We start from the raw sequence: 26,497 nt of genomic DNA, 5'->3' as shown, positions 1-26,497 counted from the left end.
GTGACTCCAACTCTTTTGGAATTGATAAATTGTTACTGTTGTATTCAGGTCAAACTGTTAAAATATGTTATAACTCAATTAATCTGTCAATGCTGCTATTCAAATCAAATTGCTATCAATTGTTATCAAACTTCCAGTTAACTAGTCATTGCTATATTCAAATCAAATTCAGTTTCTTTGTTTCTTTCTCTTCTTGGCTATGATGGTATTATAGGTAGTAATGTAGATTGTGTGTCTGGCAGTGAAATTCTTGGTTGAAATTGGGACGGGACTTGATAAGCAGAATTGCTTCAACCCGCTTCCCTTTTCGATACGTCATGTAAAACAAAATGTGAAATGAAGTTGTAATAAGTGTATTGACTATGTACTTGCCGAAATAAACAAATCAAATCAAATGGAGTTCCAAGTTGAATGCTGGGCTCACGCTATGGACACACCATGTTGCAGGTTTGAAATGGTCTATCTGAGTTTTTATGTAGTGCTTATCATGTTTGTGTGTAGTGGGAATGTTTGGTTTTAACACTTACTGTAGGAATTATAACGAGCTGGTGCCAAGGAGTGGGAGTTTGTAAGCAGTATTGAGTGTGGGGGTGTCTACGACGCACAGCTACAGCTTTTTATTGTTTTTAGTAGTACTTAATGACGATTAATTAAGTTTTGGAATTGTTTTTGTATGTCTTTAATTATTGTATTTTTGTTTATTTTATACAATGCTTTCTACAGCCACCTGCTGTCCTTATGTTTGCAATAGATTACTTTGTTTTTAGTTAGTCTGCCCTGCTGATGGCCCGTCTGGTTGGACTGACTTGTTGTAAAGGGTGGGCTGAGCAAACTAAACTCTTTTTATAGCTGCCTTGTGCAGCTAGACCATTTTTCTAATTTGACAAGTTTGTTTTGTTTACCAAGCTTTCATTACTTTGATACAAAAGTGTGATTTCTAGCTAGATATTTGGTGCGTAAGTCACGTGTCCGTTCAGTAGCAGCAAACGAACACTCCGAGTGGTGACGAGAGCCATTAAAACATTAAAACAAAAACATTTTGTTCAAGTATAAAATTTATTTCCAGAACACAAGTCGTCTTTCCTACCTACTAGAATTGTTGTTTTCACACATGAAACTTTCTACATCGACAAACTCCATTTTGTACAAGATTAAAGATTAAAGACCCAATGATTGTCACACACACATCTGGGCGTGGTGAAATTTGTCCTCTGCATTTAACCCATCCCCGTGTGATTTTAATCCATCCCCTGGAGAGGGGAGCAGTGAGCAGCAGCGGTGCCGCGCTCGGGAATCATCTAACCCCCCAATTCCAACCCTTAATGCTGAGTGCCAAGCAGGGAGGCAGTGGGTCCCCTTTTTATAGTCTTTGGTATGACCCAGCCGGGGTTTGAACCCACAAACCTGGAGACTGGAAGGTTGTGGGTTCAAACCTCGGCCGGGTCATACCAAAGTACATTCATTTCCATCCATCCATCCATCCATCCATCCATCCATCCATCCATCCATCCATCCATCCATCCATCCATCCATCCATCCATCCATCCATCCATCCATCCATCCATCCATCCATCCATCCATCCATCCATCCATCCATCCATCCATCCATCCATCCATCCATCCATCTTCTAGGTACCGCTTTTCCCCACGGCAGTCACGGGCATGCTGTAGCTTATCCCTGCCGTCATCGGGCAGTAGGCGGGGTACACCCTGAACTGGTTGCCAGCCAATCGCAGGGCACACAGAGACGAACAACCATCCGCATTCTCACTCACACCTATGGGCAATTTGGAGTGCTCAATCGGCATACCAAACATGTTTTTGGGATGTGGGAGGAAAACCCACGCAAGCACGGTGAGAACATGCAAACACCACACAGGGAGGGCCGGAGGTGTAATTTGTACAGATAAAAAAAAAAAGATTTCACACACCTTCAAGTTGTGTTTTTCTAAGAATCCCCCCCCCCATATTTCTTTCGTACAAGTACAAATAAATGTCCTTGATACAAGTACAATTTCATTTGCACCTAAAGAAACCACATTATCCTGGGTGTGCATAACTCATAAAAGCTAATTTGACATGTGTAGTACATTGCATTTTGAAATGTAACAGTTTGCTTAAATTAAAACTGAATTTCCTATTCAGGGTTTTTTTTTTTTTTGGTCACCTGAGTAAACGAGTCACCTGGTAAAGTTCACCGCTGCTCACTCATTTCTCCATTTGTGGATCCTGGCTCTCACCATGGTTTACTGGAGTCCCAAAACTTTGGCAATGACTTTGTAACTCTTTCCAGAGTCAATTACTTTATTCCTCAACCAGACAGGCTTTTAAGGATTTCTTAATTGAAAAATGTCTGGAAATAAGTGAGCTTGGGTGTGGTGGGTGAAAACGAACTCAGCTTTTCAAAAATTATCATTAGTCATAGTTTAATTATGTTTTAACAAGGTTGCACTTTTCCACAGAGGGCCAGGAGGCTTTGAATTTGTTTACATTAATAAATCAAATCACAGTCTAAAAACTGCATTTTGTCAGTTTGGGTTGCCTTTGTGTGGTATTTATGTTTGTTTAATGATCTTAAATAATAGAGGGGGAAATACGCAAAAAGCTCAACGTTCCAGAGGATGGAAAACACTTTTTCATGATAATGTATATTTTAAATCGGAATTTAACTCCCAAATTTTCTTTACGATATTTTGTATCGGCCCCTGCTAATATACAGCACAGAACCTAGCCAACTTGCTTTCCCACCAAAATATTGCATCAAAACTTCACAGCCCCCTAAGCTGTCAGCAGTCACATATTAAGAGAATAAATTTGTCTATATGTGGTCAGATGTTGCCAGTGACCAGAACACTGTTTGAAATATGCTGTTGTGAGCAAAGTGGACTTGGGGAATGTTTGCAATGACAGTCACCTTTATTCTAATTACTTTCTGAGTAACACCGTACTGTCAACAGCCCATCATTTTACCAACAGCACACAGTTTGTCATTGTCCAACTCTCCGGGACACACAACCACCATGAGCGCTCTCCTCAGACTGTCTGTCTGTTTTAGCGTGTTCCCCACATTTGTGTGTCCACATCTGGCCTCTGCCAAGAAGACCGGCTGCTTCAGAGTCAACAACTGCAAATGCATCATGAAGGATGGCAGTGGGGTGATAAACCTGCAAGCTATGGGAGATGCAGATGGTTTCCTAGGGCGGATGAAGCCTCTCCATGCAGATGATGGGCCCATCAACGCTGAGTTCCTGCTGACCTTCAGCCCCTGCCAGCCTTTCTCACAGCCGGAGGACCTGACAGGAAGTGACTGTACCAGCGTTGCAGCATGCCTCATTGTCAGGTATTTCCACTGTCAAAATGCCAGCAATCATATAAAACACATTTTATGTTATTTTACAGTCTCTCCGTCAATGTTGGCATCTAATTTTCAAGAAAACAAGCAAAACTTTGTAGCCTAAAGCTGCTCAATGAAGTTGCCACTGGATGATGTCAGTCCCTAATTACAAATCACATTCAGTAGATTTTGTATGCTGGAAGTTCTCAAATGGACCACAATGATTTAAGTTTATTTTCCATCACATATATACTTTATGTTTAAAAGCCAAACAACACCCTGCTTTCTTTATATTTATTGTATGATGTATATGTGTACCTAGATTAATATGATTTTAACTGTGGTCATTTAACATATCGAGTAGTGATGCTCAATTATAAATTGATTATTTTAGTAATAACTGAAATCATACATATTCAAATGATCATGTAGTTTTTTGGTACAAAAAGAAAATGTTTAAATGTGTAAAAGAATAATAAGACAAAAATAATTATTCGAAAAACTGCAAGTTCCTTTTGCAAGAAAAAATTTAAATTTTGTTAAAGTTTAAAAAAAGGTCTAAATGCTGGGGTGGCACGGTGAAGCACTGGTTCACACATCCGCCTCATAGTTCAGAGGTTACGGGTTTGATTCCACCTCCGGTCCTCCCTGCGTGGAGTTTCTATCTTCTCCCCGTGCCTGCGTGGGTTTTCTCTGGGTGCTAGTTCCACCTACTGCCCGATGACTGCTGGGATGGGCTCCAGCACATCCGCAACCCCTGTGGGGAAAAGCGGTACAGAAAATGGATGTTTGGTTCCCTTGCATAAATAAACGTAGTGCATTATGGTTTACTTACACTTATAAATAATCTTTGTCCATTTTTCTTAAGATTAAGCCAAATTTGTAATTGTGGATTGTAAATTTAAATCATAGTTGAAGTTCGATTGATTGCACAATTTTAGTTTCAAGTAAATTTTGCAACACAAAATGCACTCCATGAGTCGTCACCTTACCGTGGTGGGTTTGCATTTCCCAATGATGCTGGAAGTTAAGTTGTCTGGGGCTTTATGCCCCTGGCAGGGTCACCCGTGGCAAAAGGGTCCGAGGTGAGGTGCCGGACAAAGCACGGCTCACAGATCCCTGATGACGATTAATAAAGATGGATTCCATGCCCCCTTGCCCAGACGTGGGTCACCTGGGCCCCCTCTGGAGCCAGGCTTGGAGGTGGGGCTTGAAGACGAGCGTCTGGTAGCCAGGCCTTCACCCATGGGGCCTGGCCGGGCACAGCCCGTAAAGGCAACATTGGTCCCCCTTGCCATGGGCTCAAAGGGATCGGATGCAATGTGAGCTGGTCGGCAGCCAAAGATGGGGACCTTGGAGGTCCAATCACCAGATACAGAAACTAGCTATAGGGACATGGAATGCCACCTCTCTGGAGTGAAAGGAGTCCAAGCTGCTGTGTGAGGCAGATAAGATCCGACTAGGCTCAGACTCACCTCTGCAAACAGTTTGGGCTCTGGTGCCAGCCCTTTTGAGAGTGGTTGGACTCTTTTCCACTCTGGAGTTGCCCACGGTGAAAGATGCAGAGCAGGTGTGGGCATACTTATTGCCCCCGGTGTCTGTACATTGGGGTTCACCCTGGTGGATGAGAAGTCCTTAGAAATATTGCAGTGTTCGTTTTTGAGACTCTATCGTTCCGCTGAGTGACTTCAATGCTCACGTAGGCAATAACAGTGAGATCTCGAGGGCGTGATTGGGAGGAACGGCCCCGAAGTGGTGTTCTGTTACTGGGCTTCTATGCTCGATATGGTTTGTCCATTATGAACACCATATTCAACCATAAGGTTGTCCATATGTGCACTTGGCATTAGGAAACCCTAGGCCACAGTTCGATAATCGAATTCATAGTCGTGTCATTGGATTTGCGGCTGCATGTCTTGGACACTCGGATGAAGAGAGGGGTGGGAAGGAATTACATCTTCCCATTCTTGCAAAGTTGCAAGCCATTTCATAAAGGTTAGGGACAGCAAAGAGTTTTTGTTTAGTTTTCTTTAAAAAATAACCTCTGAAAAAACATTTACAGTGTGTTCCCTTTGTAAATGTAGTTTTAAAATCATATTGCTAGCTATGACATCCACTAGCCAAAAGCTGAGTTCTACTGTATTTGTTAAGATATGATGAAGCAATTTATTGAATATCACATATTCATATAACATTTCTTCAGAAAATAAGTAAATAAGGCAAAAAACCTCTTGGAAACCTGTTAAGACAAAACAAAACCCTGGGGTGATACACAGATAAACAAGAAAATTCCCAATCTTTTACAACCCAAATATGGGTCTCGACCAACCAATTGAAAATCACTGATTCAGAGGGAAAAAAGTGTTTAATTGTTTGAGACACCTAAAAAATTATGAAACGTTTTGAGGCAAATGTTGCCAGAATATTCAGAAAACTTGCTAAATCCATCAAGAAAACTGCTGACCTCCAGTGCTCTTTGCTGCTAGATACAATGCATGCAATGAGATTTTGACGTTATTTTTGTCACTCTTGGTTGGTAGGACTTAAGAGAATGTTTATTCTATCCAATGAATCATTGCAAACCATGTTTTTTGGTCATCAAATAAATCCACACGTGGACTGAACATGTTCATCAATCAATCATGTTTTTGATTCCTTTTTTTTGGTGTTAAATTTGACCTATAAAAGCTTGCACAATAAAGATCTTATCATGCGTTGTAATTAATAACTAATGTTGATTAACCAACCCTTAATTCATAAATATTAATACATATCATAATTGATAACCAACTATATTATTGTTAGATGATGTAAATGATGATGAAGAAAATCTTATGTACTGAGCAGATTCAATTCAGCAATCTCTGATTTTAAAAAAAGGTTGATCAGTGTAGCCAGTGTCAAAATGTACAAAGAAAATATTCTTTTGGTATATTTTTTATGCTGCCTATTATCTTTTCCGTTTTCAAGGGCCTCGGTAATGTTTTATTTAATCTGTCCTTGAGACTATGCAGCTGTTAAATCGCAGATGCCCATCAGGGGCCGCCCTATACACATGTATTAGCTCCGTCTGAGACGTTACTGTGGCAATGGAGACTCCGCGCATTCATAGTACATTCATAATCAAAACAAGAGTATTCATAATCAAAACAAGAGCAATCCGGGGTAAACTTTCACTCTTTAAGGCACAAAGATCTATAAATAGTCTTCTACGTGTATACTGTTTTCTTCCACCTGTTAAAGCCCTCAAAGCGCTTCACATCTTTTTTTTTTTTTTTTGGTCTCACGCACACACACGCACGCACGGACGTACCCACACTCGCAAGTACGCGTGCACGCGCGTGCGCGCACGCACACACACACACACACACACACACACACACACACACACACACACACACACACACACACACACACACACACACACACACACACACACACTATACTTTTTACAAACCAGTAGTGCACATTTTTCGATCACTTCTGAAAATAAAACAACATATATTTTAATAGAATTGTACTATCACCAGACAACATCTCTTAACCAAATTAAAACACATTGTGCGCTATTGTACCGACAATCCTTGCTCAGGTCAAAATGTTTTTTAAAATGTAATACAAAAACGTACAAAACACGATAGAGCTCCAGATGTTGGTGACACCATTTGAAGAACCAAAGTGTAGCAGGGCTGGCACATGGCCAGATGGCACAGAGTGGAAGAAACCAATCTTACTTCTGGAATGGAAAGATGTTAGGGTCAAAGTATTGGTCACAGGGTATTGTAACTATTTGATTTATAAATTGTTTGTCTTAGTAGTTTTAACACCCCTGCACTACAAGCACGTGTCAGTACAGTTCTTCATTACTCTAAAACACAAGTAAAGATGTGTTTTTCATCTCATTAAATTGTGCTGTTTGGTGTAAACACTGCATTGAATGGACACGCCTCTCAGAATGTATGTTCAAAACAATGTTAAAAAATGACTGTTTTTCTAATATCCCCTACACACATTTTGGGAGATATCCATCCATCCATTTTCTGTACTGCTCTGTCCCCACGGGGGTCGCGGGCGTGCTGGAGCCTATCAAAGCCGTCATCGGGCAGTAGGAGGGGGACACCCTGAACTGGTTGCCAGCCAATCGCAGGGCACATTTTGGGAGATCGAATATTGTAAACAAGGTTCAACTGCAAAATGTTACACATGCTTCAAAATATAAAATACAGTGGAGCCTCGGTTTTTGACCACAATCCGTTCAAGAAGGCTGTTCGAGAAGTAAATCGTTCGAATTCCGAATCATGTCTTCCCATTACAAATAATGGTAAAAATGTAATCCGTCCCAAGCAAATAAACGTCTTTGTTGGATTTTGTCCACAATTTAGAGAGTGCGCTATCTGCGCCTCACGGCAAAAGCCATTGCCAATCACCTGTTATCCAATTTACTCACTGCGTGCTCGTTTGATTTCTTCAGCTTTAGGAAAATGCTAAGACACTGAAGCAGAAATTAGACTTACACAGGTTGGTTGAGTTCAATCACAATTCTTGTTCAGAAATCTCTGTCTTCAGGAAAGTACAATACAGCGCTGGGCCCTTCAAGAGCGGAAAGTCTCCATTCAGAAAAGGCAACATTCAACGTTTTTTGGTCAGTTTATATTCAGTTGCACATGCCAGTGTGGGCCGAGTTTGATGGGTGATGAGTCTTTGGGGCGGGTCAAGTTCGCAGGAGAGTCTGATTCCATGGGAGTGGGTGCTGGTTCGGTGAAAGCTGGTTCTGTGGGGTTGGTTGCTGATTATGGGCAATTCGATGTGTGGGGGCTGTTGTTTTCCTTTCCGTCTTTCAGCCTTGACGATCATCTTTGGCTGGGCTGTCTCCCTCTGGCACCTGCTGGTTTTATCTCCAAGTGACCTTCCTGTAAACATTCTCCTTCATTTTTGCACATACACTGTCTCACCTAATTCTTTCATCATTCTTTCAATTTTGTCATTTTGTACAGAATTATGTGAGCTTTTGGCTGTGACATCATTAATCTATAACTGTTCCCTGACTATGCAAAGTTTGTTCTTTTGATCTCCATGTACTTGCTTACGTCATCATATTCTTAGTTTAATCATGCTTTCAATCATATCTTTTCTTTGTTAGGCAAAATATTTCCCTCTGTCCAGAAGTTCAGTAGTAATCGAAAACTGGCGTCTAGCATTAGTCAAAACATAAGATACAATTAAGTACTGAACATTTTTAGACGACTTTGCCAGTGTCCGTGATTTAGAAAATCATCAGGCATGCATTAAACAGTTCCTTAAGGGTCATTAAGCTATTCAGGCAATATATCAAAAAACATTTGTTATTTCAAAGTGCTCAGAAATATATATATCAGATCATAAAGTTATAAAAACCTTTCTCATTACCACTTGTCAAAAATGTCTAGTTATGTCTTGTTTATTGATTTGGTGTGTAGGTATAATTATATGCTTAAAATGTTTCTTTTGTTTATTTAATATGTGAATATGCTTGTCTGCTTATGTACTGTATTCAATGAGGTTTGAGCATATCTGTTTTTGTAGCTAGGCAGGACTTGTATTTCGACCCCATTCCTTCATCTTTTTCAAGTTTTTTTTTCGTTTGCGCATTTTTGTCCGATCGCGCAACTGCAGCGCACCGCCGAACGCGCAACCATAGCGTGCACCGCGCTGGTCGCAGTATTGTGTCAGAGTCGTCGCTGAAATTTAGAAAATATTTTTAAAGTTCTGATATACTTTCCAAAATTTAAGTGGACCTCAGTGCGCAGGGAGCTTAATTTTGTCCGATCGCGCAACTGCAGCACACCGCCGAACGCGCAACGGTAGCGCGCCACCGACCGCGCAACTGCAGCGCACTGGTCGCATTATTGTGACAGAGCGGTCGCTAAAATTTAGAAAGTATCTTTAAAGTCCTAATGTACTTTCCAAAATTTAAGTGGACCTCAGTCCGCAGGGAGCTTAATTTGGTCCGATCGCGCAACCGCAGCACGCCGGCCCGGCGCTCAGTGTCGCATTGCTTTGGGAGCGTCTTTGTGTTTTAGGATGGCTTTACTGCTCCCACTTGCTTTCTTTGGAGGCATGATTAGAGTTCAGAGTAACGAGAAAGTAATAACGAACGGAGTCAATTGGCATGCGGATCCTCTAGGCTCATCTCGCGAGGTTCGACAACCGAATTTAGTACGACATCCGAAGCAAAACAATCTCAAATTTTTTGTTCGAATACCGATTTTTTCGAGAACCAGGACGTTCGAAAACCGAGGCTCCACTGTATTAGTATTTTATCTGTGAGAACAGGTATCAAAGGTTCAACAGATACATTCACCGCTATATCAGCTTTGGTGGACATAACGGCAACGAATTCCATTACAACGACACCCTGAGGACACTTTCCGTCTCCTACTTTGGTGAGCTTCAGACTAATTTTGGGGTTTAGTTTTGAAGTCTTGAGCCACTCCTTTGACAGCCTCCACCCACTCTTGTTCTCTTGTCCCAGGGCCCGATGAACTTCCATTGACAATTGTACATTATCACTGTAATCCAAATGAGTCTTCATCCTTTATTCTGGACGAGAGGCTGAAAGCAGAGGAGCCCCTTCAAATCTGGGTGGAGAGTCCCTGTGCTTGTCCAAATGCCTGTGCCATAGGAGATCTGGGTCTAGGCTCGATCTTCCTTATCATCCTGTCACTCAGCGCTGCCGCTTACCTCCTACTTGGTAATTATGTTTTCTATATAACAAGGATGAAAAAGTGTCAAGGTAAAGGGGATTAATTTGTGACAAGTATCCGACGGTGCTTGTGAAAGGATCAGTCAATTTCAAAACATTTCTGATTTTTTGCTAAATAGTCTTGGTTTAAGATTTAATTCACACAGCCACGTAAATTGTTATTCATGAGTGAGTTGTAAAAATATGACTAAAAATTTACGGCGTAATATTATGTTAGGTTCTAGGTTAGGTAGGTTCTCCAACATGTCTGAATGAAGGTATTTTATCAATATCTTTGCTGTTGAACTAATCCACTGAGCGGGATTTGAGGCCATAGTGGGCTTTAATCCTCAATTTGTTTAAGATGGTTGCAATATTTACTCATTGGGAAAAATGGCTATTTTTCAGGATGTCAGAGAGCAGTGTTTTGGTGTATTGTTTTCATTTGTATGCCTATTGAAATGATCTATATCTCATTGGTTATTAATCCCAGGTGGTTGGATTGTGAGCTAGTACTTTATTTCAAAATTAATTTGACAAGATTTTGAAATGAAGAAGCTCACTTGTCAATTATGACATTTATTATATGTATGAGAAATTCAAAGGGGAGCTTCTCTCTGACCAACAGAGTACAAGTTGAGGAATGCTGTAATTAGTTGTTCAATAATTTTATCTTTAGAAAGTGATATGTCTTTATATATGTATGAATGAACCGCATCTGAAATAATTATACATAAAATAAATATAAATGATAGAATATGTATTTCATTATTCAGAATTTGGTATAATAAACTTTTTTTGCTATGGTTATAATTAAGACAGCAAACTCCAATTCAAATTCAGTTTTATTGTCTCAAATGTAAATAAAACCAGAATAAAATGATTTTCAAATACTTTTCATCTTATATTCAATTGACTACACTAGAATGATAAGATGAACCAGGAGCAGATGGATGTAGTGTTTGTGTAAAGTAATAGAAATGTCACGCCCTAGCCCCAGCTGTTCCACTAAGTGTCGGTTGTCTTGGTTTTTGTCTGTGTGCTCGCCCCTCCCTTCCTGTGTGCCCATGATGAGTTTGATTATTCCCACCTGCCTCTTGTTACCTGTCGTGTATATGAGTCCTGTCTACCCCTCACTCCCCCTCGGATCATTGTTGTGTGTTCATGTCATGATGTCGTTTTGGTTCCTGTCATTGGTAATGTCACCCTGTCTTTTTGTTTCACGTCTTTTTGGTCAGTCTCGTTGTTAGGTTTTGTTAAGTCATGTCAGTTGCCGAGTCTGTTAGTTTGCGTTCTTCAATAAACCCTGGTCCAAGCTGCACTTGGTCGCCCTGCTCCATTTCCACCCCGATCGTGACAAGAAATGATGTAATGTAAAGGTCATTGCATAAAAGGTTTTTACTTTTAGTAGGTAGCAAAGCATAGATATATAAAAAAAAAAGCTTTTTGAAAACAAATGCATTTATTAACAGCATTAAAAAAATATTTCACCCACAAACTACTATCAGTCATTCTTCTTAAATACAACACTTTTTATGAATAATAGTTTCCATCACTTCAGCGTCTGCAGGTCAGATTTATGAAATATGTTTATCTAATGAGGCGAAATCACATCAAACGGCAAACATTCTGACCAAATACATCATCTTGAAGAATCAGTGAAAGAATACATCTAAATAAAGTAAAGAAATCAATAATATTGTTGGTTTCCCTTTTTTGCTAGTGCATCATGGTCTGGAGAAAAATTAGTTATGGTAATTCTTACGATAGAGCCAAGGTGTCGGCCCGTTAACCTACTTCTGTGACGGGCTTTATTGACGTTCATGTGACTGAACGTCTGCTCACACATGTAGGTCGAGCCAAATTGTCCACTCTGTTTTTTTAAACACTCGGCACTCAGTGTCCACCTTTCTTTTCCTCGGGCAACTCATTTTAATGGAAGGATTCCAGGGGAAGGTTTGTGGGTGGCATTAGCGTAAAACTGTATCTGAAAGCTCAGCGCGCGAATTACGAGAATGCTAACGTCACAGCCCACACTCGAAATTCGGCACTGATGTAAATAGAGCGCGGAGTGCGCTGGGTCTGTACTACTTAGTACGTACACGCACTTGTGAGTGTGCACCGAGCTTTCTGACACGGTTTCCGGGAGTAAATGCGCGGGTGGGCGCTTCCCCATCTATTGGGGAAACATAGTAATTGCAAGGAAAATGACCCCAAAAAATGTGTAGTAAAACAATTTATTCAGGTTTGGCGGGCCGGAATAAATGGCCCCGTGGGCCGGATGTGGCCCGCGGGCGATAGTTTTCCCATGGCTGGGTTAGGGGTTAGGGCACAAAAATGAAGATGCGCCCAATTCTACGCCAAGTGCAGTCAACTTTCTGAGCTTTGGATTGCTCAGTGAGGTGCATCATGGTCCGAAACACGCGATAAGATTTGCACCGAGACAAAATAAAGATGGGCCTGCTACCTGTTTTTACGCAGCATGCACAGGCGTCTGCCTACCAAAATAGGGCGCTAATTGTTGAGGGAATGTAGGTCCAATTTGTTCCCCTTCTTACTTGATGTACAGCTTGATTTGCTCAACAGTCCTGAGTGTCTGTTATTTTGTTTTTCATCATAATGTTCCACACATTTTGAATGGGGGACAGGTCTGGACTGTTGGCCAGTCTAGTACTATCATTCTTTTACTCCAATACTACGCTGTTTTAACACATGCAGAATGTGGTTTGGAGTTGGCTTGCTGGAATGAGCGGGAAAAAATGTTGATTGAATGGCAACACATGTTGCTCCAAAGCACTAATGGCCCCTTCACAGATGGTCTTGCTGGTGTCACCAGCAGTGGAGCCCCATCATGTGAATGGGGCCCCACTTTGCCTTTGTGCCCCACATGGTACAAGCCTGACGACCAGGCGCTTGCCAATATAATGCCAGACCCCAGGAGGGAACCAGATGAACCCCGTTTTCAGTCATCATAGGAGTTTGCCAACTATGTTCGATCAATGGACACACAACTCTATACACTCCCTCACACTATGATTGTGTCTGGTCAAAGACAGTAGTTACTGTTTTTTAGGTTAACTGCTGCATTGTCAATAGAATGTCACTTTCTGTACTGTACTGTATTCTGTTGACAGGCTCCTGTGCACTGAGACCTTTTCGAAGCAGCAGTGGCGTTCAAATCGCTCCAGAACACAGTGTGTGGTGTATGATCTGCTACCTCTTCACTGAAAAAAGGCCAGCAAGAAGACAATATACAGACATGATATATTCTGAATCATTGCTGAAAGACCAAATGGTGTCTTAGGTTTATTTTGTGAATAATGTAACATGAGTGAAGTAACTTTAATGTTTGGTGTGAACTCATAAAGTGTTGATACGTATATTTAATGCTTTTGTTTACTTTCACAAAACATAGTACTATACTGCTCATGCGTCTAATGTCTGGAGATCGCAAAGCAAAAATGGTCACACATGTTCACATTTGGTTCCACAATACATGATAATGCCTCTACTAAGACAATACAGTACATTCTCCAAACTCAATCCAACTCCATTCATTTTCTGAACTGCTTTTCACACAGAAGGCTGGAGCCATTTGTGGGTGAACCCCTACACTTACCGGTTGTTTGTGATGAGCCTCCACCGTAATGTGGGACTTAGGAGCGTCTATGAGCAAATTCAAAAAGTCGGTCACCAGTACAGCTGATCCAACGCCAACACTTGCTCTAGAATGTGTTGATATATTGAACAGAGTTATTTCCAACCAACAGTGGTTTTCGCTAGGTTGTAGTAAATTACACAAAATAGCAGAAAAACACGAGCCGACGGTGACAAAGCCAAAAAAAAAAAGCTTTGCTTGCATCTAACTTAATGTCTCAAAGGAAAATTCCAGGAAAAAGGCCTTTAAGTTGCATATAAATACCACAAAGTACCAGTGTTTGAATTACCCTCAAGTCACTAAATAGCAAAGCAGCGAAGAGGATATCTGTCATTATTTAATAATAGCGGCTATCAGGTTAGCATCTGTACGTTTGTATAATTTGCACAACTGCTACTCTTGACTTTAACTAACTCTTTTCATAGGTTATTCTGGCATTCAAGCCTTGTATTTTAATACAATTGAAGTGACAATTTAGCATTTCTATTAAACTGTCGGCAGGAGCTCATCTGTAAGTACAATATTTGTTGTTGCTGCACAAGTGCTAGTCTGCATCCCGACTACTGTCGAGGTGTTCTTTGTCCCAAAAACATCTGGATGAAAGAAAAAAACATATGTATTTTGTGTTGTATTTCCAATCGTAACTAACAAACTACATTTACATCCAACACGTTTGAAGGGCTACTATTTATTTTGTAAATATTATTCTTGATGACCTATTCCCAGTTTGTCTCTCAATCCTCAGCATGGATTCTTTCCCCCTTATGTTGTCGTAACATGGAAGTCCTTGGGTTTAGCTCGCACATACATGATTTCATTAAAAGTTGGTGTTCTCCACTGACCCCTCATTCAATATGCTTCTAAACAAATGCAGGAAGAAAAAGCATCGGTGCAGGCATGTCGAGTTTGCAGGGAAATGCAAAGCAATATTTTAATCATATTTGTGGACATGCTAAGACTGTGACAGTTTATACGTAACACATGGTTGCCTCTTTATGTATCTGTAGTTAATTTGACTTGCATCTTCAAAGCAGAACCACGATTTCAACTATATGCACTGTGTTAAGTAATGCAGTATGGTAACCACATGGCCTAGCCTGCCTGGGTCACAAAGTCAAAAACAAACCCAGTCTTTTTCAATGTTTACTATTTCCAGCTTTTAAAATTCAAAGGGACATTTTTCATGAAGCAATGTGTAAGCCATTTCTACTAAACTGTCATTTGATACAAAGTGTTTCATCAATATGATACTTCCACATAATCCCAGATGTTCATGCACATGAATTCCTGCAACAGCACAAAAGTGCCCATATTGAAGAAGCAGGGGGTTCATGGGTTTATATAACTGTGGACTGCAAGCAGATAGTGTATGAGACAAATGTATTTATAAAATAGGGTACTAAAATGGTATCCAAAGTCTGCAGCACACTGGGGAACACTAGAGGATGCAGCACTAGATAACAAAAAAAAGGATCTATCCATTTTCTATATTTCTTGTCCTTTTCAGATGACTCATGAAAATAATTAGAAAAGGGAAGGTAAGTGGGTACAGTGTGACACAGTAATGGATTTTTACTCTCGTCCCATCTCACTCCCAGAGAAAAAAACCCTGCCCTGTTAATTAATCTGTCACTCCTCATGTCTGTTTCAACTGCCATGTTGTACAAGTGAAATAGAAAAGTTGCCATAACACAGCGTTCCATAATGACATCTTGCTTAAGTATGAGGGGACAGAAGAAGGCGGGGAATGGCTCTCACTTCTGGCACGGTTCAGATGACTCATGTGAGATAACCCTTAACCTGATCTACCCCAACCATCAAAAGTCAAATCCCTTCAGAACATTAGGATATGATTAGCTGCAACTGATAGAGGAGATTTGCCGATTTCTGGTTTGACTGATATGTGAGTGGACAATGCTGCCAAAAATTTCAGACACCCCAAAAGTGTCTTAATCCCAACATCCTGACTTTTACACCCTTTTAAATGAAAACACAAGGAGATCAGGTACAAGCCTCAAGAAGCAATTGAGGCATGGTCACAAAGCATGTGAATGTGATCGGGTTCACACCTCATCAAGATGCTCTTCAGATGTTTGTAATGGGGAAAACAGGTTCTATGACTGAATTTAGCTGCTCTTAATTAGTTTAGCCTGATCATCGCTCTCAGTGGACTCATGGGAAAGGACGTTCGATCACATTCTTTTATGTGATGTTCTTCTGACCATGGACCCATCCACATGTGAGCCCAGTTTTGAACCCGCAAGCTCAGAGCTGTGAGGCAAATGTTCTAACCAGGTAATAACATATAACACTGGTCAACAACAAATTTTAATCATAAATAATTTTATGTGTCGCTTGATGTATTTTTGATATATTTAAATTTGTTTTCCTTTTTTACTAGCATTTCAGATTTTTTTTAAATTTATTTTTATCTTTTGGTTTTAAGTTTGACTTATAAAACCTGTAATATAGATTTTGACATGCATTATTTTTTTCAACATGGATTATAATCATTATTATTATTATTATCATTATAATGATGATGATTATCATGAAAACCCTAAGCACTAGAGGACGAAAGGCGGGCAAAATGTACTAAAAATTTGTTGACAAGTGTAATCATTCATCAACCTCACAGTGACTGCTTATGAGGAATACAGTGATCCCTCGCCTCTTGCTTCATCTATTGCGGATTCGCTATTTCGCGAGTTTATAAGTAACGGTAGAATGGCGTTTAAATACACGCTGATAGTGCGGGACGTGCCTCTGAGCAATGTGCGTCACTGTGACTGAGTTCAAGCGCAGGAGGCGGCAGCGGGTAATGCGCACCAGAAGAAGCACCAACTGGTGCAGAAGGAGTCGGGACACGTGACAATATAATGCGTTTGGTCTTTTATTTACTGTAAAGGTACAATACATGCACAGAACAGTATGGGAATGGTTATTAAGGGAATGGGAAAGGTTTATGTCGCGTAAAAGTATTGGGGAGGGTTTAAAAAACTTTAATATTGTGTACTGGACCACAATGCAACAGGAGATTCATGCGCAACTGTGACTCACTTTGGTTTCACTATGCATGATGTTACCTGAGTTAGTAATTCTGAAGGTAAACATATTGCATTGCTTGGCAAAGAAAACCACTCTTCTGTTGACTTACAATACACCCATGCCCTCAAGCAGCCAACAAGAAACAGTATGAGTTGGAAATTTTAATACAAAGGTGTTTGAATTCCCAATTAATACACATAACATTTCTACTTTGCGGATCTTCGCTTTTTTGCGGGTGGTTCTGAAACGCATCTCCCGTACTAAATGAGGGATCACTGTATTGTGTTTATTCTCTTTTCCATGTGTTCTACATTGCGCTGACAGAGGACAGGTTATGTCTGGGTCATGAACCCACATTCCGTCTGTGTTGTGTAATAATTCACAAGTTGAACAACTGCGGCAAGAGCGCTTACTTCAATTTACAGTAATCCTTAGTGGATTTAGACTTCCTCAATGATATAATATCATCGTGAGGTTTAAAGTTGAAAGGATGAATCAATTTATTTATCACCACACCAGACATCTGGGCAAAAGCCAGAGATTTTACACTGGGTGGACATTTTCCTTAAGACACGGCACAGTTTTCCTTTGCATCTTCTAAATCTGTCCCCGTAGGAACCAAAATATAAAAGCATTGCTACAGCCAGGTTGACGTGATACCTCACTGCAGCGCATCATTTGCATTCTTGTTACACCCTCTGAAACTGAGAAGTCATTGGCTACATTTACATGGATGCATTAATTTGGATTAAAAGCCTGATGGGAATCAAAATCTTTAAGGTACACATCCCATTCGGAATATTCGGATCGGGTCAAGCTCATTCCGATCAAGATTTTATCCCAAATAAAAGGGGTAGTTTATGTTTATTGGTAATCCAATCAGCAGGTATGAAAACACTTATCCCAAAATGTCGGAATAAACTCTTTACTGTATACAGTATCCATGTTTCTGTTATTCTTGGAAGCTAGTAGAAGCAGCAAAAGACATGGTGGATGCAGGAGCTGCTCTTCTGGAGGTTACATTGCAGCTCTACAAAGAAGTGTTAACTCGATGTTCCAGCTCAAACGGGAAAAATATGCAAAATAACGCTAATGTTAAAAATAGAAATGGACAGAGCCATGTTTTGTTGACACAGAAGTTGCTGTTGCTTCAGCTTCTTCTACAATATGTTGTCAATCTGCGCATGTTAGAATGATTTGTTCCACCTGAAAGGGTGACGAATGAATGATATGTTTAGTGTCCATGAAAACAGTGCATCCAATAATAATTTTGGTCTGAACTGAAGAAATTTTGTCCATGTATACATAGCCATTAGTGATCATACCATCCTCAGTCAGGGTTAGTTTTTTGGGTAAGATCACACTCTTTCCTCTGTCTCATGCACTGATTCAATTGCGAATAGCCATTTAGACTGATCAATGATGATGTCACCGACGGCCGACGCCATTTTGCATTCTACGATCATTCATTCAAATCGAAAAGTCATGAACTACTGTGTAATGTAAACTGCAATTCAGTTTTACAGTTTGAGTTCCTGCTTTCTGATCAGTTTTTCATGGGTTATTGTGCTATTTGTTGTGCTCTGTGCCATGTCAAGTTCAAGTCCTTTTTCTAGTGTTTAATTTGATACTTTGTTCCCTGTTGTTTTGAATTATTGTTTATATAGTTTTCCGTATCCTTTAGTGCCTTGTTTGCATTTTTGTTTCATTCAAACGGATTCTTGTTTTTGAGTGAACCCCTTTTCCCTGCATTTGGGTCCTTTTCCCCACAAACCCTATCACAACTGTGGCTTGGCCTGGTTCAGAATGAGTCGTGCAATCAAATTCATTTTTTTGTTGTGACATTTGTTTTGGGTGGTACACAAAAGCCAAAAGGTTCAATCGCTGGTACTTCATTCACGTTAGCTTTGACGCTTGCCTTATTAATGTCCACTTTGCCTTGTATATAAATGATGGTCTTCAATTTGCTTTCATTTACCCATTGCCATTCTACTAGTTCTACTGTAAAAATGTAAAAATGGGGGGGACGGGTCCTGACTGTTGTTTGTGCCGATGCACCGAACAGCAGCTCAGAGTACCCACCCTTTTTGGGGTCCTTAGAAGAAGTGCTGGAGAGTGCTCCTTCTAGGGACTCCATCGTTCTACTGGGTGACTTCAATGCTCACGTGGGCAATGACAGTGAGACCTGGAAGGGCGTGATTGGGAGGAACGGCTTCCCGATCTGAACCCGAGTGGTGTTCTATTGTTGGACTTCTGTGCTCGACACAGATTGTCAATAATGAACACCATGTTCAAACGTAAGGGTATCCATGTGTGCACTTGGCATTAGGATACCCTAGGCCGCAGTTCGATGATCGACTTTGTAGTCATGTCATCGGCTGCATGTTTTGGACACTCGGGTGAAGAGGGGGGGGGGAGCTGTCAACTGATCGCCACCTGGTGGTGGGTTGGCTCCGATGGTGGGGGAAGATACCGGTCCGACCTGGCAGATGCAAATGCACTGCGAGGGTCTGCTGGGAACGTCTGCCAGAATCCCCTATTAGGAAGAGCTTCAACTCCCACCTCCGGCAGAGCTTTTCCCATGTCCCTAGGGAGGCGTCCAGGAGGCATCCTGATAAGATGCCCGAGCCACCTCATCTGGCTCCTCTCAACGCGGATCGAGTAGCGACTCTGCTCCGAGTCTCTCCCGGATGACCGAGCTTCTCACCCTATCTCTAAGGGAGAGCCCGGACATCCTACGGAGAAAACTCATTTCGGCCGCTTGTATCCGGGATCTTGTTCTTTCGGTCACGACCCATAGCCCGTGACCATAGTTGAGGGTAGGAGCGTAAATCGACCGGTAAATTGAGAGCTTTGCCTTTTGGCTCAGCTCTCTCTTCACCACAACGGACTGGTACAGGGTCCGCATTACTGCCGACGCTGCACCGATCCGCCTGTCGATCTCGCGCTCCATCCTCCCCTCACTCGTGAACAACACTCCAAGATACTTGAACTCCTCCACTTGGGGCAGGATCTCATCCCTGATCCGGAGAGGGCATTCCACCCTTTTCCGATCGAGGACCATGGACTCGGATTTGGAGGTGCTGACCCTCATCCCGACCGCTTCACACTCGGCTGCGAACCGTTCCAGCGAGAGCTGGAGATCACGGCCTGAAGAAGCCAACAGCACCACGTCATCTGCAAAAAGCAGAGACGAGATGCTGAGGTCCCCAAACCGGATCCCCTCAACGCCTCGGCTACGCCCAGAGTCCAACCCTCATTGGGAACGAATCCGACTTACTGCCGGATATGCGGACCAGACTCTGGCATCGGTGATACAGGGACCGAACCGCCCTTATCAGTTGGCTCGGCACCCCGTACTCCCGAAGCACCCTCCACAGAACCTCCCGAGGGACACGGTCGAACGCCTTCTCCAAGTCCACAAAACACATGTGGACTGGTTGGGCGAACTCCCATGCACCCTCGAGGATCCTGCCGAGGGTGTAGAGCTGGTCCACTGTTCCACGGCCAGGACAAAAGCCACACTGCTCCTCCTGAATCCGAGGTTCGACCTCCTGACGGACCCTCCTCTCCATCACCCCTGAATAGACCTTACCGGGGAGGCTGAGGAGTGTGATTCCCCTGTAATTGGAACACACCCTCCGGTCCCCCTTCTTAAAGAGGGGAACCACCACCCCAGTCTGCCAATCCAGAGGCACTGTCCCCGATGTCCACGCAATGTTGTAGAGGCGTGTCAGCCATGACAGCCCCACAACATCCAGAGCCTTTAAGAACTCCGGGCGGATCTCATCCACCCCCGGGGCCTTGCCACCGAGGAGTTTTTTAACTACCTCAGTGACTTCGACCCCAGAGATTGGAGAATCCGCCTCAGAGTCTCCAGGCCCTGCTTCCTCAATGGAAGGCGTGTAGGTGGAATTGAGGAGGTCTTTGAAGTATTCTCCCCACCGACTCACGACGTCCCGAGTCGAGGTCAGCAGCACGCCATCCCCACTGTAAACAGTGTTGACGTTGCACTGCTTCCCCCTTCTGAGACGCCGGATGGTGGACCAGAATTTCCTCGAAGCCGTCCGGAAGTCATTCTCCATGGCCTCACCAAACTCCTCCCACGCCCGGGTTTTTGCCTCAGCAACTGCTAAAGCCGCGTTCCGCTTGGCCATCCGGTACCTGTCAGCTGCCTCCGGAGTCCCGCAGGCCAAAACGGCCCAATAGAACTCCTTTTTCAGCTTGACGGCATCCCTTACCGCCGGTGACCACCAGCGGGTTCGGGGATTGCCGCCACGACAGGCACCAACGACTTTACGGCCACAGCTTCGGTCGGCCGCCTCAACAATGGAGGCGCGGAACATGGTCCACTCAGACTCAAGGTCCCCCGCCTCCCCCGGGACGTGGGAAAAGCTCTGCCGGAGGTGGGAGTTGAAGCTCTTCCTGACAGGAGATTCTGCCAGACCTTCCCAGCAGACCCTCACAGAGCGTTTGGGTCTGCCAGGTCGGACCGGCATCTTCCCCCACCTTCGGAGCCAACCCACCACCAGGTGGTGATCAGTTGACAGCTCCCCCCCCCCCCCCTCTTCACCCGAGTGTCCAAAACATGCGGCCGCAAATCCGATGACACGACTACAAAGTCGATCATCGAACTGCGGCCTAGGGTGTCCTGGTGCCAAGTGCACACATGGACACCCTTATGTTTGAACATGGTGTTCATTATTGAAAATCCGTGTCGAGCACAGAAGTCCAACAATAGAACACCACTCGGGTTCAGATCGGGGAAGCCGTTCCTCCCAATCACGCCCTTCCAGGTCTCACTATCATTGCCCACGTGAGCATTGAAGTCACCCAGTAGAACGATGGAGTCCCCAGAAGGAGCGCTCTCCAGCACTTCCTCCAGGGACTCCAAGAAGGGTGGGTACTCTGAGCTGCCGTTTGGTGCATAGACACAAACAACAGTCAGGACCCGTCCCCCCACCTGAAGGCGGAGGGAGGCTACCTTCTCGTTCACCGGGGTGAACCCCAATGTGCAGGCGCCCAGCCGGGGGGCAATAAGTATACCTACACCTGCTCGACGCCTCTCACCGTGGGCAACTCCAGAGTGGAAGAGAGTCCAGCCCCTCTCGAGAGGGCTTGTACCGGAACCCAAACTGTGTGTGGAGGCTAGTCCGACTATATCTAGTCGGAATTTTTCTGCCTCGCACACCAGCTCGGGCTCCTTTCCAGACAGAGAGGTGACATTCCAGAGCCAGCTTCTGCAGCCGGGGATGGGACCGCCAAGGTCCCTGCCTTTGGCCGCCGCCCAGCTCACAGTGCACCTGACCCCTTTGGCCCCTCCCACAGGTGGTGAGCCCATGGAAAGGGGGACCCACGTTTCCTCTCCGGGCTGTGCCCGGCCGGGCCCCATGGGCGAAGGCACGACCACCAGACACTCGCCTTCGAGCCCCACCTCCAGGCCTGGCTCCAGAGGGGGGCCCCGGTGACTTGCGTCCGGGCGAGTGAAATCTGAGTCCATATGTCTTTTTCATAATTAAGGCTTTTTGAGGCGTGCTTTCTCTGGCCCCTCACCTAGGACCCTTTTGTCATGAGTGACCCTACCAGGGGCATGAAGCCCCAGACAACATGGCTCCTAGGATCATTCGGACACGCAAACCCCTCCACCACGGTAAGGTGACGACTCACGGAGGGGATATATATTAAACAATGTCATTTAAAATGGTCATAGAAAGGACAACTATCCACCATATTTTATAGACAAAATTACGTAACATAAATATTATGGATGACGTGGATAAATGCAACAGATTTTTTGCTAACTTTGGACCAAACTTGGAAAATATAAAATAAAATAAAAACATAATTGAAAGAGTGTTCAATGAAGAAAAAAGAAGAATAAAAGTTATTGATATTGTTAATCGTTGTAAAGAAAAAGCATCTACCGACTGTGATCAAATTGATATGAGGACAGTGAAAAAGGGCATCGTTGGAATCTCCAAACTACTTACTTACATTGCTAATTTATCATTCCAAAGTGGGCAATTTCTGAATAAAATGAAAACTGTAAAACTGATTCACATCTACAAAACTAGTGACAAACAGCTTTTCAAATTCTTGGCCCATTTCCTTCTCCCACAGTTTTCCATTCTCAATTTCCATTTCTCTTCTCCCACAATTTTCAGAAATTCTTGAAAAACCTTTCAATAATAGACTAGATAAATTCATAGAAAACCACAAACTAGTCTCTGACAGTCAGTATGGATCTAAAGCAAATTGATCAATTTCATTAGCTTTAGCATAATTCATCGGTGAAATAAACAATAGACAAGAAGAAACTCAGTTGGATTGTTTGTCAATCTACGGAAAGCGTTGGACACCATAAATCATGATATCTTCATCAATAAACTACAACATTGTGGCCCTTAAATGGCAAATAAAACAACTTAAAAGAAGGGCAACTGTGAAGTTTGGTGAGTTTCAATCAAAGTTTTTGGAATTTGTGTGTGGCGTCCCCCAGGGCTCAGTTTTAGGACCATTGGTTTGGCCCATGCCTCCCACCCAGCAGGCATGCAGTCTGGGACGTGTTTTTAGGTATCTTTTTTGTTGCTCAATATTGTCTTTATTCACTTGTTAAGAATGTGCTTCTTACTTCTGCCACAATACAAACTTTACAGTTTGAGTTATTGATCCAGTTTGCAAACACAACTGAACTATACTTTCTTTCGGACTCTCTTCCAGGGATGTAATAGGCATTAAAGGCAATGAACCACACACTACAAGAAAAACATTTCATAATGTAAAATATAACGCAACATTTTTTATATATAACAATTTATCTCGTTTGTCTGGCCTTGGTGGCGAGTGTCTCAAGTGTCTCTTGTGCGGTGGCTTGACTTTTCAAGTTGAGCCATGTTGCGAAATTTTGGTCTTGCTTTAGTCTCAGGCTGCACCTGTTAAGGGTTTGAGCTCGGATTGATCTGTGGGCCTGCTATTTGCACTTCCCTCTGGGGTCCTCCCTAACTGAGTGGAGCCCATTGTGGCCTCCTACGTTTCCCTTTTCTAGGGTGTGGTGTGCTGGATCGTCAGCTTTCAGCTGACCGGCTGGGGATGCTCTGTGGTATGAGGTTGTGGTCTCTTTGCCACTGGGATCCCGCAGCCGGGTGGGCTTGGCTTTCAGTGTAACCTTAGGAGAGTATAAAAAACTCTTTCGTTGCACTGCAATTGTGCTCAGGCAGGTCTCTCATACCCTCATACTGCATGACTATGACTGAAGAGTTAAAAAAAAAAGTTTGCAGCTGCATGCATGGTAAGAAAAAAATACACCATCTGTCCAACATTGTGTCATGAAATATAATTAATTTTACATGCCTTGTTTCTTAGGCAGACACCTTTTAGAACTGGCTGTAAAACAATGTTTTGACTTAGAACTTTAGCATGCTCATCTGCATGCTTGTAATGGGAAGCATATGCTTATGCTTTTTTTCCTTAGGCCACTGGGGACAATGTTTCACATGACCTTTAGCTGCTGCTGCCAAACTCAGACAACTCTACAATGTTTCTTACCTGCTGTTAGCAATGTCAGGCAATGAAGAACATGCTTACAAAGAGACAGCTGCTACAAAGATTTACACTGTAAGGCTGGGATCTGACCTCATTTCTATAATACATATTGTGAGAGTGACCCTTTGAAATCTCTGTGGGGATATTTTTTTCAAAAATAAACAATCCAAATTATTCATTGCATCCATTTTTTCAAGCTTCCACAAACACATGAAATATCCAGTTTTGTGGTCAGACAAATGCATTGTACTCAAAATAAAAAAACAGACAGAAACAATAGAGAGCCAGACATGATGACCAGCTGCTCACTGGAGCTGTTTGGTACTGGTTTGGTTTTAAACTGGATTTGAAAACTGTGGTTGACCAGGGTTGAAAACTTTTTTACTTTGTCATTTAAATGAAGGCGATAACTCTCACACCTCTGAACAATTGCTGATTTTTTCGAGGGGTTAAAGGGACACAAAAGCTATGATGGTCCAATTTACACTATAAAGCTCAGTTTATGTATTATCTCATATGAAAAATTTAAATAATTGTCATTTTCTGTTTCATCCATTCATTTTGGAGAAATAATGAAATAATTAATGCCATCAGAAACTCCCACTTTTGATGAGGAATATAGACACGCCCCTGCAGTCCCTTCATGTCTTGGTGGGAGTCACTTGTGGGAGAGATCACACAAATTGTCCAAATTGGTTTTGGCTGGTTTATAGTGGGCATGACTTCACTTTCGGTGCGATTTGACAGCACATCACATACACACGTATGCATACCCACGTAAGGACTACCGGCATCATTCGCCGTGATCATTTCTAAGTGACACGGAGGACAAAGAGTTTGAAGGAATTAAGGATTTGGAGTGACATAGAAGGTTTGAAAAACTATTATGGCTTTTACGCACGCCGGGTCCTATTCTACTGAGTCGGGGGCCGGCGTTCGGCCGAGTGGCTGTCCGCGAACGGTGCATGGGGCTCGGACATGGCCATTACGCACGCCCGGTCCTATGCCATGGAGCTCTCGTGTCTGGAAGTCCACGCCGCCACACGCTTGGAAGTTTGTTTTGTTTAATAAAGATCCGTTTACCAAACCCACGTCTATCCTTGTACTTTGTTAACGCTACAATATAGTTATATACTAGATCTGTGGAATAAAGACGAGGCTGACGTCAGGGCGCACGCGCGGCGATGTTGACAAAGGACGAGGATTTTGATCGATGGATTTAATGGATTTAAAGTGCACGGATGATTTGATAATATTATTGGCTTATATTATAGTTATTTGAAATATAGTTTATCTATCGTTATATGAGCCTGTGGAATATTTTGAAGTGCAAGCGCCCTCAGGCGCGCGCACCCATTGTTGACAAAGAACGATCGATGGATTTAATGAATTGGAGTGACATCGATGGTTTTATAAACATGTTATTCATATAATAGTTGTCCTTAATCACTCTATATGTTACGTCAGGCCCGTTCTCAGCTCTTTGTTTGTGTTTGTCACAAACTTCCGGACCACAAAGCACACCTGACTAAAAGCCGCAGTGCTTAAATTTAAATCAAATTGTACATACATTGGCTGTTTTGCTTTATTACAGGGATGAGATTGGCAAATATGAAAAACCACTGAAAAGTAGCCGGGGTCTGGGAGCTTCCACAGCATAATACATGTGCAGTGTGTACTATTTCCAAGAGAAGATATAACAGATGGATTAAAAAAAAAAACTTCTAATTGTCTTAAACACAAGTAAACACTTTTTTTAAACCCCAAAACAATGGTGAACATAGAGAGTTGTGTAAAAAAAAAATGGGCCTAGCAGGTTTGCTCAAGAGTAAGTAACAAGAAGTGTTTTTGTCCTAAGAAAAAATGGTACAAATGCTAGAGAACAAATCCCACTACTGCCAGGTAGCCTGCTTCATGCGGAAGGTTAATAAATATTCTTTGAGGGACAAAAACACAATTCTTGCTTGTAACCACTGGCGTGACCCCATTCTTCATCACTGTGTGGACATTTACTGAATGCTTCACTCTTTGCATGTGGTCGGTTTCAATAAAATATTTTGTCAACAAAGCTTCCACAGCCATTACACAAATGATGAATGAATATTCATTATTAACATGGATTGAGATTATTTCATTGGTTCAATGTGATGACAGACCCTGTTGATACTTATTTGAGAGGGAGGAGTCTAGTACA

The 26,497-nt window shown here is 42.5% G+C and overlaps 1 protein-coding gene across 1 annotated transcript; it reads left to right on the top strand.

Annotated features, from left to right (window-relative positions):
• Nucleotides 1-3,020: 3,020 nt before the first annotated feature.
• LOC148398411 (uncharacterized) lies at nucleotides 3,021-13,575 on the top strand. The gene is made up of 4 exons (XM_088376396.1): nucleotides 3,021-3,340; nucleotides 9,647-9,756; nucleotides 9,846-10,064; nucleotides 13,190-13,575. Exons 1-4 carry the CDS (start codon nucleotides 3,021-3,023, stop codon nucleotides 13,357-13,359), a joined length of 819 nt encoding a protein of 272 aa, XP_088232522.1. The 3' UTR covers nucleotides 13,360-13,575.
• Nucleotides 13,576-26,497: the final 12,922 nt, after the last annotated feature.

This window comes from Syngnathus floridae, chromosome 5, assembly GCF_059516105.1.
Source record: "Syngnathus floridae isolate MCC-2025c chromosome 5, RoL_Sflo_1.0, whole genome shotgun sequence".
In the NCBI taxonomy this organism is placed as follows: domain Eukaryota; kingdom Metazoa; phylum Chordata; class Actinopteri; order Syngnathiformes; family Syngnathidae; genus Syngnathus; species Syngnathus floridae.
The sequence above is the reverse complement of the archived record's forward strand: the minus strand, read 5'-3'. Positions and strand labels throughout refer to the sequence as shown.

Coding starts and splice junctions, on each gene's coding strand:
- LOC148398411 (XM_088376396.1), top strand. CDS start 3,021: ATGAGCGCTCTCCTCAGACTGTCTGTCTGTTTTAGCGTGTTCCCCACA. Junction 3,341..9,646: donor GCAGCATGCCTCATTGTCAG/GTATTTCCACTG, acceptor CTGTGAGAACAG/GTATCAAAGGTTCAACAGAT. Junction 10,065..13,189: donor TGCCGCTTACCTCCTACTTG/GTAATTATGTTT, acceptor TTCTGTTGACAG/GCTCCTGTGCACTGAGACCT.